The sequence below is a fragment of the Xenopus laevis genome, chromosome 2S (genome assembly GCF_017654675.1).
Source record: "Xenopus laevis strain J_2021 chromosome 2S, Xenopus_laevis_v10.1, whole genome shotgun sequence".
NCBI classification, from domain to species: Eukaryota; Metazoa; Chordata; class Amphibia; order Anura; family Pipidae; genus Xenopus; species Xenopus laevis.
The window spans coordinates 62,616,459-62,630,618 of NC_054374.1; the positions used below are offsets into that span (position 1 = coordinate 62,616,459).

The 14,160-nt window shown below is 37.2% G+C and overlaps 1 protein-coding gene across 7 annotated transcripts in view; it reads right to left on the minus strand.

Annotated features, from left to right (window-relative positions):
* Window positions 1–243: 243 nt before the first annotated feature.
* Window positions 244–14,160, minus strand: part of elk4.S (ELK4, ETS transcription factor S homeolog) — a 301,246-nt gene continuing 287,329 nt past the window's right edge. For 2 of the 7 annotated variants that reach the window (XM_041582962.1, XM_041582963.1), the window contains exons 4-12: window positions 12,638–12,758; window positions 11,086–11,202; window positions 10,340–10,419; window positions 7,545–7,631; window positions 6,575–6,658; window positions 5,959–6,024; window positions 4,902–4,994; window positions 3,139–3,200; window positions 244–2,399 (exon numbers count right to left, since the gene is read on the minus strand). In XM_041582962.1, the coding sequence (XP_041438896.1) occupies window positions 2,132–2,399; window positions 3,139–3,200; window positions 4,902–4,994; window positions 5,959–6,024; window positions 6,575–6,658; window positions 7,545–7,631; window positions 10,340–10,419; window positions 11,086–11,202; window positions 12,638–12,758 (978 nt within the window). In that variant the 3' untranslated portion in view covers window positions 244–2,131. The remainder of the gene's footprint in view (window positions 2,400–3,138; window positions 3,201–4,901; window positions 4,995–5,958; window positions 6,025–6,574; window positions 6,659–7,544; window positions 7,632–10,339; window positions 10,420–11,085; window positions 11,203–12,637; window positions 12,759–14,160) is intronic. The other 5 variants (XM_041582965.1, XM_041582964.1, XM_041582966.1 and 2 more) reach the window with 5 other exon arrangements.

Sequence of the window (14,160 nt, forward strand, 5' to 3'; positions counted from 1 at the left end):
CTTCGACTATCGAATGGTCGAATAGTTGAACGATTTGTAGTTCGAATGGTTCGATTCGAAGTCGTGGTCGAAGTAGCCCATTCGATGGTCGAAGTAGCCAAAAAAAATCGAAATTCAAAGTTTTTTTTCCTCTATTCCTTCACTCGACTTAGTGAATGGGCCCCTAAAAGTTAACTCAAAGGTGAACAAGGCCTTTTAGGTTGCTTCAATTATCAGTTTTTCAGTAAATGGAAACACAAGGAATGGAAAATAAACACTTTATTTAAACACAGACTGAAATAACTTAGTACGTACACAACAATGAAAAAACGATTAAATGGAGAGGGATTTCGCAAACTACTAGGTAGCATATGGACCTGTATATTAACACATGGTTCTGTAACAATAAAGAGAAAAGGTGCTACAGAGCTTTGATTCAGCCTGTTCAGCAATATGACTATACAACATGCTGTTAGTGTTTTTTTTAATTCTAACATGGCTGCTCTACTCTAAAATGAACTGGTTATAATGCACACAAAGCGGGAAACCGGATATTTTACTCATCTCAGTTATGGATCAGGTCAAAGATTCCACATCACATTATCACCTCCTGTAGGCCACTAATGGGATAGTAGACCTAAACTTGTGGGAGGTTATTGTCAGTATAGCAGTAACCAGGATTCTGAAAGGAGCATATATTGACATACAGTTACAGAAATGGACACACTGCTATTAATAGGAACAGGCATTTAGTATTGCAGGAAATGCAACACAATTTCCATTGTAACTTTGATTGTTTTACTAAAGGGCCGTTAACGATGTTAAACTATAGAAATATGTTGTTAAAGGGAAATCATCTAACCAATGGTTTATTTAGGGGGTAATGTAATAAAAGGTGCCAAGTTTGCCCAAGAGCAGTAACCCATACCAACCAATCAGCAGGTAGAATTTACTCACTTCTTTAAAAGCAAACATCTTATTGGTTTCTATGGGTTACTGCTCCTGGGCAAACAGTGCCTTTTATTGCATATGGGGGTAAATGATCTAATTCAGTGGCAACAACATGAGTGGCTTGCTGTTTTTCATATATTACATCTTAGTCATTGTAAAAACTAAAACATTTAGTAATATGACCCCATGTCACATTTAAATTTTCATTAAAGCAGCAATGAGGATGTAGCTTTTTATAGGAACACTGGTTTATTTGGATTCTTTTAAGTGCATTCTATAACTGCTTAACTATAGAGACTATACAAGTACCACAATTTGCCATTTATAGTGTGGATGGATAGAACAAGTAAACATTGCAGTTTCTCCAGAGCATTGTTGTCACTCCTACTGGTCAGGTTATCTAGTGAGCAACTTTTAAAAACATACAACTTTCAAAATGAAATAAAATAGTACCTGACACAAAGCTGCAACCCAGTGTAAGGAAGTGCTTCTTAAGCAAACGTTCCCTGCTTTAAAGAGATGAGGTAGATAATATTTAAATAATTAAAGTGATAACTATCTGCCAATACTCTTTTACTGTAGTACATCTTACTTATTATAGCAGACAATTAGAATTGTGTGATATAGTACTAAGCAGTACAGAAGATAAAACGTTTTCAAAAATGAAATGGAGATTGCATAAGGCACTTTTTTATGCAATGTAAAGCTTATTAGGCTACACTGGAGCAACAACGGATGAAATGTACAGCCACTGAACACAGCATTTCATTAATACTTTTTTTGCAGGCAGATCTATGTAGGAAAAAAAAAATGAAGTGGCACATTATTGATTTGCTAGCTTTTCACTTGCTCTATGAAAGGTCCCAAAGGGGTGGATATCAGTTAATGAAGTAATAGGAATTGTACCTATTCCACCACAGGGAAGCAACTACCTGCCCACCAAGACAGCTAGTGCTAAGCACGTAGATGTAGGGATGGAGTGTGTTATAGGTAACGCTAATAAATACAGGGAAAAAAAAAAAAAATTGTTTTACCAGGAACCAAAATTATTTGAATATGCCAGGTAATTTAAGTAAAGGTGAGATTACTCAGTTTATCCATTTCATAAATTATAGTATAATGTATCCAACACTTTTTCAAAGCTAAGCTTACTGTTCCATTAGGAGAGGCTGATCCTTGACATTAATGCTCTAAATATACCTTAAGGCTGCTGCGCAGTGGCATCGCCTTCTACAAGTGATCTAAACGGGTTCTCAGGGCTACATTCTAAGGTGAAGAAAACCAGTGCAAGAAAGGCAACCACAATAAAAATAACTATCTGCAGTGGCACTGGGATCAGACGCCTAGCACTTTTTTCAGTTGGTGTGGCTTTAATCTTCTCTTGGATCTGAGCCTTAGTGGCGAAGTCATCGTAACGGAACTGTATGGGTCGCCCAGCAGCACCCTTTATTGGCTTTCTGCGGGTTGCACTAGAGACAGATATAAAAAAAAAAAAAAAAAAAAAAAATGGCAGTCAGATTCTTTTGCAAAATTAACATTTTCTTCACTAGATTTTAAGTCAAAGCCCAAAAATACAGCTTTCCTAGGGCTAGGTTAGCTCCCAGAATTCCATCATTACGGCAATGCCAATAAATAAAGTCCACAAAGTTGTGGCGCATAGTTTGAGAGGGGGTGGCCTTTCCTCATAAGCATCAAAATTACTTTGTGCAAATCAATTGCATCCATTGATTCAGCCTGCTAGGAGAACCCAGGAATTATTGCCTGGTGGTAGGTCCAAGGTACCAAACACCCGTACATGCACTTTACTAGAACAGGATGTGCAGGCACAGTGGCACTGGCCACAGGTTGCTAAGAACATGTATAGACAGAAGTATCTTTGTGAACTGTGTTGATAACCAAGACAAATTACATTTTTGGGGGACAATAAATTGGATAGGATCCTCATGGCAGAGAACTTTGAGGATATGAACTAAAACTACCTCTTCTAAAATCCTCCATAAAATTGTCCTCCATATCAATAAAGGCATATAGTTTGTTTTAGATTACTATTTAACACATTTAAACCAGCCAGGGTACATTTAAACTTGCCACTGATAAGATCATTAAAAACAACAATAAAGCACTACCTGAACAAATATGCATTTTCATCACATAAATGCCATTTGTCTTAATTAGCTGTAAAACCACTAGCCTATCTCAGTTCATTACCTTAGTCCAAGAGGAGATTGGGACATAGTTTCACAAAAGTCCTCCGAAGTGCTGTCGTCAGTCTGTGAATATAGAGTGGAATATAAGTACACAGTAATTTGCTTATATAATCACATACATAGCCAATGTAATAAGTGCTGTGCAGAAACATTGCAAAGGACAGTCAGACATGTTAATTTATCTTACAACAAGCGCAACAACCTAGTAAAGAGAGGGAAAACAAAAAGGTAAAGCCAGATGTTACCCAAAAAAACAAAACAAAAACCAATAGTAGACGACTAATGAGACACACACAAAAGACATGTAAGTGCTCGTATACAGGAACATTTCTTCATGCGGTGGGTCTTTCAAGAGTTTTGCTGTAAGAGTTAACTTAATTTTCCACTCCATTCTTCACCATCTGTTTGTACTGTGCCTTACGGAAGTGCAGTTAGTCCAAATAGCATAGAATGGGCTGTGATAATTCATCGGTTTCCTCATGGGAGAATGCATGTGTGCGTTAAGAGCCCTAAAAAGCATGTGTCTGCAATCAATCTGTAGCTGAAAAGAAATGGGTTAAACACCCCAATATGCCTTTTGTGTGCAGCTTTTTAGTTTACTACTATTGTCAGTATTGATGCCAAACATCCAGGGAAGAAATGCACCATGGGAAAGTGAGGAACTGAATGCCAGATCTGTGTAATTCTACCAATACCCCACCAGACAATTATGAATAATAAACAGTAAAGCAAGGATACTTTTGCAGATTGTGAACTGTATTCAAAAAGATGCCCTAAAAACCAGTGCCACATGAGTTGTGGATGAGTGGTTCCCATCCTGATCTGTGGACTCCGAGTAATATATGCATAATAAAATGCATTTTTCAAACATTCTAATGACATTAAGATGTATATAGTTATAAAATTATTTATTGATTGGTACTAGGCTAAAGGTATTTTGAAAATACTGAGTACAAAACCAGCTAGCATTGTGGTATAATTTAAAGGAATTATTCAGTATAAAAACTGAGTAAAAATTAGTTAGCGATAAATGTACAAAGGCTGGAGTGCCGAATGTATAACATACAGTAATAGCCAGAACACTACTTCCTGCTTTGCAGCTCTCAGTTTCCACTGATTGGATACCAGGCAGTAACCACTTCTCTTAAGCAATTAGTGACTTGTGACCTGCTTGTATGAAAAACCTGCTTGTATGAAAAACCATCAGCTGGCAATGTTTAAAGCAGCATATTTATAAAATGGAGTTCAGTTTACCATTGGGGAACTTCACAGGGTTCTATTAAACTGAATATTATTTTTGAGGGACCTATCTAGAAAGTGAAAATTATAGCTTGCACACTGATTTACATGTCACTTACCATATACAGGTAAATAGAGAACTGTGAAATGACCCTCTATTTTAAACTGTGTATTTTTAACCTTTAATAAATATGCCGCATAGTCTCTTGAACAATCCTCACATGTTCAACACACTACAATAAGTCATCCAGAAGAAATCTATTTCACGTTTCAACAGAGCAAGATCGCTTGAACTAAAGTTTTACTCGATAGGGACTAATGTTACAAAGGGCTACTCGGATTTAATTTTTGTGATGAAATTGTTTATTCATTGTCCAATGGAACAATGTGGTTGTACAAGCTAGAGTAATGAGCTCCCATGGAAGATGACAGCATATATAGTGGTTTGCTACACAGTAAGTTTTGTTCATTTTCAGAGACACACAACTCCACCAGTGTAAACATCACTGCAACAAGCTAAATTGCCTTGGGTCTGCTTTGCGCCATAAACACACAGGCCTTTGGGGTATTTGCTGGAGATCTGTAGGTCATTGTGTTTTTGTCCGCAGTCATCTTTTCCTAACAAACAGATTTAAGTTTGTGAATTTACAATGCAACAAATACTAATTTCCATAGATGAGATGTTCTGACAAAGGAAAAAGAAAGCACAACACCTCCCACAGACCAACATATTTGGAAGTTTTACTAAGTTCTGGTATAATCTATACCAATGTTTCAGTCACAATATACATTGGGCTTTTCTAGTTATAGATAGTGAAAAAAAAAATAATACCTCCCTAGGCACATGAGGGGGGGGGGGATATACAATTTAGAATTTGTACACAGGTTGGATTTTGGCCAGAAAACACTAGTATTTGTATTTTCAGGCAACGTGTGTGTGCAGTGACAGACAGACCCCATTCATTTCTGTCATGATACACAAGTGATTGGTCTGTGTGGAGATAATATGAAGTGTGCCACAGGCAATGGTGTGTTTCAATTATAGCCAATTTGTGGCACCTAAAATATTTTTAAAAGTATATAGTTTAATTTATATTTATTTAATAAATCAGAAAAAACTCCTAAAAGCTACTAGTTTATACTTAAGTTTCGAAAATGGACAGCACCGTTTTTAGAAGTAAAAAAGTCTTTATTGTAACTTGGCTACGACCAAAAGATACAGTTACGTTTCAAGCCACATCCTGGCTCTTTATGAGTTTGATAAAGAGCCAGGATGTGGCTTGAAACGCAACTATCTTTTGGTCGTAGCCAAGTTACAATAAAGGCTTTTTTACTTCTAAAAACGGTGCTGTCCATTTTCGAAACTTTGCTGTACCTGGTGGATTGTGGCCACTACTGGAACGTGCACCGGATAATTCGAAGGAGTGTGTGCTGACTCAAGTACTTAGCTACTAGTTTATACTATGCATACTATTTGGATCATCTACCTATAAATGTTTGTTAGGAGGCACCTTTTAGGGAATTAGCTTATCTTGACTTTTCAAAGCCCACTTTTTCTATCCTGATGTTGAAGCAGATATACCTGGCTTTTTTGATTCATCTCTTTCTTGAACAACGCAGCCTGTTCCATAGAAGACCGCCTCTCCATCTGTTTATTAAACATTGCCTTTGGTCAGGCTATTAAGCTGGCAATGCAGCAGTTTTGAAAAAACAGATATTGTTTGGCTTTTAGGGTCAGTCCACACGAGCAGATTCAGGGAGATTTAGTCGCCTGGCGACTAATCACCTCTTCTTCTGGGCGACAATCTCCCCGAACTGCCTTTGCGTATCTTCTGTCTGCTATAATGAAAAGTCACCTGGAAGTCGCATTCGGAACACGAAGTGCCGCGTGTGCTTTGGCGCAGGCGACTTTTTACTATAGTGGACGGGAAGACACGTGAAGGCAGTTCGGGGAGATTTTCGCCCAGAAAAGACAATTAGTCGCCAGGCGATTAAATCTACCCGAATCTGCTCGTGTGGACTGACCCTGAAACGAATATCCACCACAAACCTACTAACTTTTCTTACTCAATCTCACGGACAGCTAAACACGACTTATGTTTCCTTAATCGTATTAAATATATTTATTCTATTGCTAGATAGATTATTTAAATTACAAACTTGCATTCAAAACTAGTAAAGAGGGGAACAGTACTTTCCTGCTTAAGTATCCTAGTTACAGTGAACTCATCCCCTAGTGTTGCCAAGTTCTGGTTGTATTCAGCTGCAAGGGATGCTGGGATCTGGAAAAGGTAAAACATACAATTCTACTAGAAAAGACATTCTGTTACTTAATCATGATTATAATCTGAATTCTTCTGAAGGGAAATACTGCTATTATTAAATTTAGTTTGCACTAAAGGTTCGGTACCTAAAGCAGGCCATACACGTACAGATTTTAGTCTTGTATACGTCGAATGATCGTACGTCACAATCTTCCGACCTGCCGCTAACCATTCAAATTAAATAAAGTAGTAAAAGAACAAAACCACACAATGTTCTGGCTGAGACAGCAATCGAACAAAAGTTATGTCCGACAAATAGTGACAGTCACCCGTTGATATTGTCAGATACATGCAGAGAAACTATAGTTAGCCAACAGAAATCTTCTAGCCTGTTCCATTGACTAAACGATCAATCACCATGGTATGAAAAATGTCCACACACGGTCCAAAAATTGTACGAACCTTTGATTTGTACAACTTTATCTTTGCATCTATGGCAAATGCACGAGTGCAAAATAAATTCATCATAGCATCACAGGGTCTACGCCGTTTTAAGCTCTAAGTGAAAAACCCCCCTTTCTGAATTGCTCTGCAAAATTTCCTTCCAAAAGTAGGTGTTCTCTTAATGCCGGGGGATTTTCAGAAACCCGTCATCCGTTAAGGAGCAACACAGACATCACTGATAAGTATAGTGATAATGGGACTTTTGGCTGTGGAGACTGTCAGGGCCACAAGCTTTTCATCATATTATTATAGGACTCTTCTCTCAACATATACAGTGATAAATATCCCCCATTGCATCCCTAAAACATCTACAAACAATCTACAGTTCAGCAGTGACATTATATACAATGCAGTATTTATAATGTGCCAGAGTTAGACCACCACCACAGTAAAACTTTACATGATTGTATGGGCCAGGAGGAGGTCTTGAAGAAAATCCATTTGATAAAGACGAGCGTCTGGGAACTGGGACATTCACTGTAAACACCTACGAGGGAGCGTACAGGGTATCACAAACAGCCAAAACATCACTTTAAAAAAAACTGCAGACACTGTTACTGTGTACAGGGGTGTTTCTGGCATTAAAGCCTTTCCTAATGTCGGGTGGCTGCATCAATAGCGCAGAGAGCGAAATTGCACTAGAAAAGTTGAATTTCCTATTTAATACCCAGAAATTCAGCTCTTAGAGGCAGATTTATCAAAATGTGAGTTCATAGTTTAATAAATAAAAACTCATCCATGCTCTATCCATTCCTATGGGATTTTTGAAAGTGTATTTATTAAATGGCGAGTTCCAATTTTCACCCGTTGATAAATATCGTTCTGAAAATCCCATAGGAATGAATAGAACGTGGTGGGTTTTTATTAAAATCTGAACTCACATTTTGATAAATCTGCACCTTAATGTTACCAGGAGCAACTTTTTGTTGCAAAAAAAAAAAAAAAAAAAAAAAAAAAAAAATTAAAAAAATTTTTTTTAGAATCGCGTGTGCACTAAACTGGTGTGTACACATTTTTTCAATCAAAATGATTTATTTATAAGATTGAACATTTTCTATAAAAATCATAGGAACATGTCAGTATGAAGTATGTGCTGATTCCTGAAAATTTTGCCTCAAAGCCACCCCCAGCCCTGCGCACCTTTACGCAGCCGACCGCTCACACTACTAACAGATCTTCTGTGTTGCTCTGTGACGCTGGGCTGGGGGCGGAGCGATCCTTCAATATGCTGAAGTCCTGTTTTCATTTGGAATTAGCCTATGGAAGGATTGCGCCATCCCCAGCCCAGCTTCACAGTGTGGGAGGGTTGGGTCAGTGCAGGTGCGCGGGGCGGCTTTGAGGGAAAATATTCCGGGTGCAGCACATACTTTATACGGACACGTTCCTATGATTTGCATTAGAACATGTCAGTATCGCTTGAATATATCAGTTTAGAACAGTTAACAACGTTTTAGCCACCCGGCCCCACCAACTGCTTCCGAAAGACATAAGACGACAAACAAAACTTTAAACATCAAGATGAGAAAAACAGTCACAAACAAAAATAGAAAACAACTGAAAAAAGTCCTTATATCTGGTGAATATTTGAAAACTGAAAAAAAAAAAAAAAAAAAAGTGTTGAAAGGTGAACAACCTTGCACAATTCACAAAAGTCGCAATGCAATAACAGTCTAATGAAGATTATATTGTGAAGCGCAAATTTTTATCCTTATTTGTGCTATAGCTTTTCTTTTTGCAACTTTTCTTACACTCAGCCCCTATGAGTTTGCGACAGCATAGTTTTATGCATCAGATTTTGCCACACACATTGAATTTTCTTCTATTAGGAGGTGAGCAGAATCCTAGATTCTGGGGTGGCAGTGGATATGATGTACTTACACTTTGCTACAGAACCACATAGGTAGTTACGGATTGAATTAAGGATTAAATAAAAATTGGCCTGGAACAAAATTTGACTGAAGGATAGATTACAAAGAGTGGTGGTAAAAAGAACATTTTCTAATTGGACCAGTGTTAGTGGAGTATCACACGGATCTGTGCTCAGTTCTTTGCTTTTAAATGTATTTATGACTTTGAGGTTGGTATTATGAGTACGGTCCGTTTTAAATGATGATACTAAGTAGTGAAGGATGTTGCCTAATGTTGACTAAACCGATATACTGGGCAGCAAATTGGCAAATGAAGTGGATTGCTGAAAAATGAAAGGTTATGCACTTTGCTAGGGAAAAAAACCCAAAAAGCTATTGATTCTAGTTTATACACGAAATGGTAGCATGTTGGGGGCCTGCTTAACTGAGAAGGATTTGGGGATAAATGGTATAACACTAAAGCAAATAATGTACTTTCTTAAATAAAAAGGGCATTAAATCAAAGGATGCAAATAATTTTGCCTTTCTATAGCTCCCTGATAAAGCCGCTCCTTAAGTCGCAATGTGGTTTTGGGGTTGCAATTGTTAGAATATATTAATGATCTGGAATCTAAAAAGTAAAAGGAATGGATTAAAATTGACAAATTTAAATATGGCGATAGACTATTAAGATTGGTTCATCACCGTTGATGCACCATGCACGAATGAATACGTTTTGATGTACAGCTGATTGTCATGGCCGTGAGTGCTTTCTCTGGACTACTATTGATAAATTTGGTTACCACCTGGCGAATAACTAAGAGATTGGTGAAAAAATAAAGACATTTTTGGTTCACTAACCAAGGAGTGCAGGTCCTCTAGAACTTTACATAAATACTTTGACCCTGCACCCACGTTTATGGAAGACTGGTTCAGAGTACAAGTGTCTGATTCAGGTTTTATATATACACATACATCTATACACATATCTCTATAGACAGACAGACAGACAGACAGACAGACAGACAGACAGACAGACAGACAGACAGACAGACAGACAGACAGACAGACAGACAGACAGACAGACAGACAGACAGACAGACAGACAGACAGACAGACAGACAGACAGACAGACAGACAGACAGACAGACAGACAGACAGACAGACAGACAGACATATATAGTTTGTGTAAAGGCGAGTCGAAAGTTCAAAGGGATGTTCATTGTTAAGAGGACAAATACAGGCATCCAAAGCATTAGGGAAGAGAGAAGATGGGACCTACACTGACTGATGGATTTAATCCACAGGATGAATGAGGCAGTAAAATTTAGAGAACAATGCATCTTACTTTTGTTTGTCTGTTGTTCTGCATTGCATCAGATGCCATATTTTCACCTCTCAGCTCTTCTTTCTTCTTCATTAAAAAACCTTAAATATGACAAAACACAGAGCAACATTATAAAGCATAAGTAGACACAGGCCTATTAAGGGAATCTTTTGAACTGTAAATGTATTATGAGAGTAGTAGCTAATATTTATTTGCAAAATGGTACTCACGTCTAAAGTTTCCAGTATAAATAAAAAAAAAAACATTAAGTACATTTGACTGTGGTTCAGTGGGATGCCTTTACATCCTTATGAAAGTAATTAAGAAATGAACTTGTCCATGGAGTTACAGGGTACGTTCAAATTAACTTTTTGTTTACTTTAGATGGAAGCAACTTAGCCATTTTTCAACTGGCCATAACCATAACTATAATGGTCCATCACCCCTACAACAAGAGTCGACTCTGATGCTGTATGTTTTATTTATACATGTTCAAAGTATTACCAAGAACGACCAGTTAATTGATAAGAAAAACAGTGTTAAAACAAACATAACCATTTCAAGTTCTTATACAGGTATTTCCCTTTTTTTCTCTTTAATAATAAAACAGTACCTTGCACTTGATCCTAACTAAGCTTCCTGAATCCATATTGGCGGAAATATTGTCCTTTAGGTTTATTTAATGTTTAAATGATTTTTAGCATGTAGACCAGTAACTACATTTTAACATTTGGGTCTTTATTTCTTTGTGAATCGTGAGTACCAACCTTCATCTTCGCTATCTGAATACTGATCCTGGTTGCCTGGTCTTTTCTCTTCAGTCGGTTCTGGCACTTCATTCAACAGCTGCTGCAGTCTCTTCTCATAAATACTTCTTGTGGTTGCTACAAAAGAGAAATATAAAAAAGGAATTGCTGGCTACAAAAGAATATTAATGATTAATAAACACTATATACACCAATAGATTGCAAATAATCTTATGAATATAATATTGTAGTTAATAAGGTAGGGTCAACTTTATTTTTTTTTAATTAAAAAAAAAAAAAATGTAGGGATGAATTTATTCAAATTGTAGTAACCAAGCAGCAGGTATCATGTACCTGTCCACTTTATACCTGACTGTTTTACCTATGCCATAATTCATATCTGTAAGACTGTTTCTGATTCTGTCACAAGAAAACTTTTTTTTACAAGATGCATCAGTTAAAGGGGTTGTTTGCTTTCAAACACTTTTTTCAGTTCAGTTGGTTTCAGATAGTTAACCAGAAATAAAGACTTTTTCTAACTACGTTTTTTTCTATTTATGACCGTTTTTCTAATATTGAAGTGTAAAGTTTAATTTTTCACCTTTTAGATTAGCTTTGAGGGGGAGGGGTCAACAACCCCTTTAATAACACTCCTCCAGCAGAATCCTCAATTATAAAATGTGATGTGGAGCTAGGCATGTTCCTAGTTTCCCAGGAAAAGAACGGAGCTAACCCAGACTAGGGGTAGAAAGAAGACCTTTGAACAGCTACCTGCCCTCAGCCCCACATTGTTACGCACTAGGTAGTTGTCTCTTCCCAATGACATTATCAAAGTTGTTAAAACAGGGGTCCCCAACCTTTGGCCAGGGACCAGTGTAGAGCCAAATTTTGTTTCAAGGACCGGGGGAGGGGTCAGTGTCCAATTCAGGCGCATTGGCATCCAATTCGGTGCGCCGCGTTAATTTACCCCTAGGTTCGGCGGCCCAGTTCAAGACTGTCCGCAGCCCGGCGGTTGGGGACCCGTGTTAAACTTCAAAAAATAAATTATATATAAAAAATGGGTATATTTATTGCGTGCCTTGGGTATATACTGTATCTCCAAAGGTATTCTCTTGAGAAAAGTCACAGTGACCAAACGTCGGCTGTGTAAATTGAATAAAAAAAATTAAATTTTGTTTGCAAAAGACTTGTACTTTGCAGGATGATCATTATTTTCTACTGCCCCCTTATGGCTGCTGCTAGGCCTAAACTTATTTGGTCCACAGTTGGAATCTTATTACTCTGCAGCCAGAGTGCTCAGCAATTCCAACATGAAATACAATTGACATATCCTCTGTTGGCCTTTACAGGTTATAAATACACCAGTAGGACATTAGAATCAAATGCAGTATAATGTTTGTAAAAGAGTAATCTGCTCATAATTAGCATTAGCAAGAAACTGCTCTTAACTGATTATACAACTGTGTAGATTCACCAAACTGTTTAATTGCTATGTGCATAACCTAAGCATGTTAAATGCCCTGACATGCAATTCTTCGAAACCCTTTTTAACAGCCTGAAACGACATGCATACGTAATATGGGACCCGGCTTGACCCCGCGTTTCAGCAGCTGTTCCTTGAGCTCAGTGTTACTCAGACTTCTCACATCCATCTTGCAGTTTCCGTTCCACTCCTCGTCTTCCACTGGCAAAAGCTAAGGGAGAAAGAGAATGCAGCCTGGTTAAAGAAGTAGCAAGGCTTGTAGTGAAGAAAGACTACAGGAAACCACTGCCAATAAAATGCAGTAAAAAGAAGTTTCAGAACTTCAGCTCATTCAGAAAAAAATTATGGGTCTGCACAGAAACAGTTTAAAGACTAATAGATTTACAGTGTAACTCAGATTGTAAGCTGTTTTGTGCAGGGCTTTCCACATCTTGCATTGGTTGCTTTGTAGGCAAATCTGTATTGTTCAGTGTACACACCCATTTATTATACAGCGCTGTGGAATACAATTAACCAGAACACACTGAGGGGTTTATTTATCATACTTTGTAAAAAGTGGCGTAAAGCATTTCGGGTAATGTTGCTCATAACAACCAATCAGAAAACAAATGCAAAGATCTAACTGTTGAGATTTAATTTCTGGTCGGTTGCTATGGGCCTCGTCACCAGTAATATTGCACTCTACTTTATACACAGCATGATACAGACCCCTAAATACAGGTGATACTTATAATTGACATGGTTTTCTGTAATTTGTAACCTTACAAATGGCTACCTCTGACATCAGCAAGATGTATAGATTAAAAAGGTTACTGTATTTAACTTTTCTGTGCAAACATTACCCGAACCATTTTAAGACTTTGGTAGTCAAACACCCCACCACTGCCCCTCCAGAAATGAATAATTCCACTGTGCCTTATGTGATTAGTAGTCTTTTTACACATAGAGATTATTAGTATGCAGTATGGCATTATAGATATAAATATCTGTGTGCGCTCTCACACACACATAATGTATATCTGCTAAGACAGTTAATTGCATTTCAGAAACACAAAGTTCTTGCCGCATACCATTAATGAGCTTCATTAAACCAGATTAATATACATAGGTGTAATTCATTTTACCAGATCATTTTGTAAGTTGTTGAGGTCTGCCAGGTAAATTGCACAAAAACATCTGAATAAATGTGTGTGCAAAAAAAAAAAAAAAAAAAAAAAAAAAAATTATATATATATATATATATATATATATATATATATATATATATATATATATATATATATATATATATATATATATATATATATATATATATATATATATATATATTTTTTTTTTTTTTTTAATTTCACGGGTTAACAGGCACCCTCAGTTAACATTACATAAAATGTAGGCACCAAGTAGTGTAGGGGATGGAGATATATCTGTCCCCTGGGCTTTCATTTCTTTCTTTCATTTTCACACAGAACACTCCCCAGCACATTCCCCAACTGTAGCAACATCCAAACATCATAAACCAGAGGCAAACGAGGAGCAATTGCACAATAATGCTTCTATTATGGTCTACTAAAGTGGAAGGCACTTAACTACAGGCTGGAAGCAACAGGATGTTA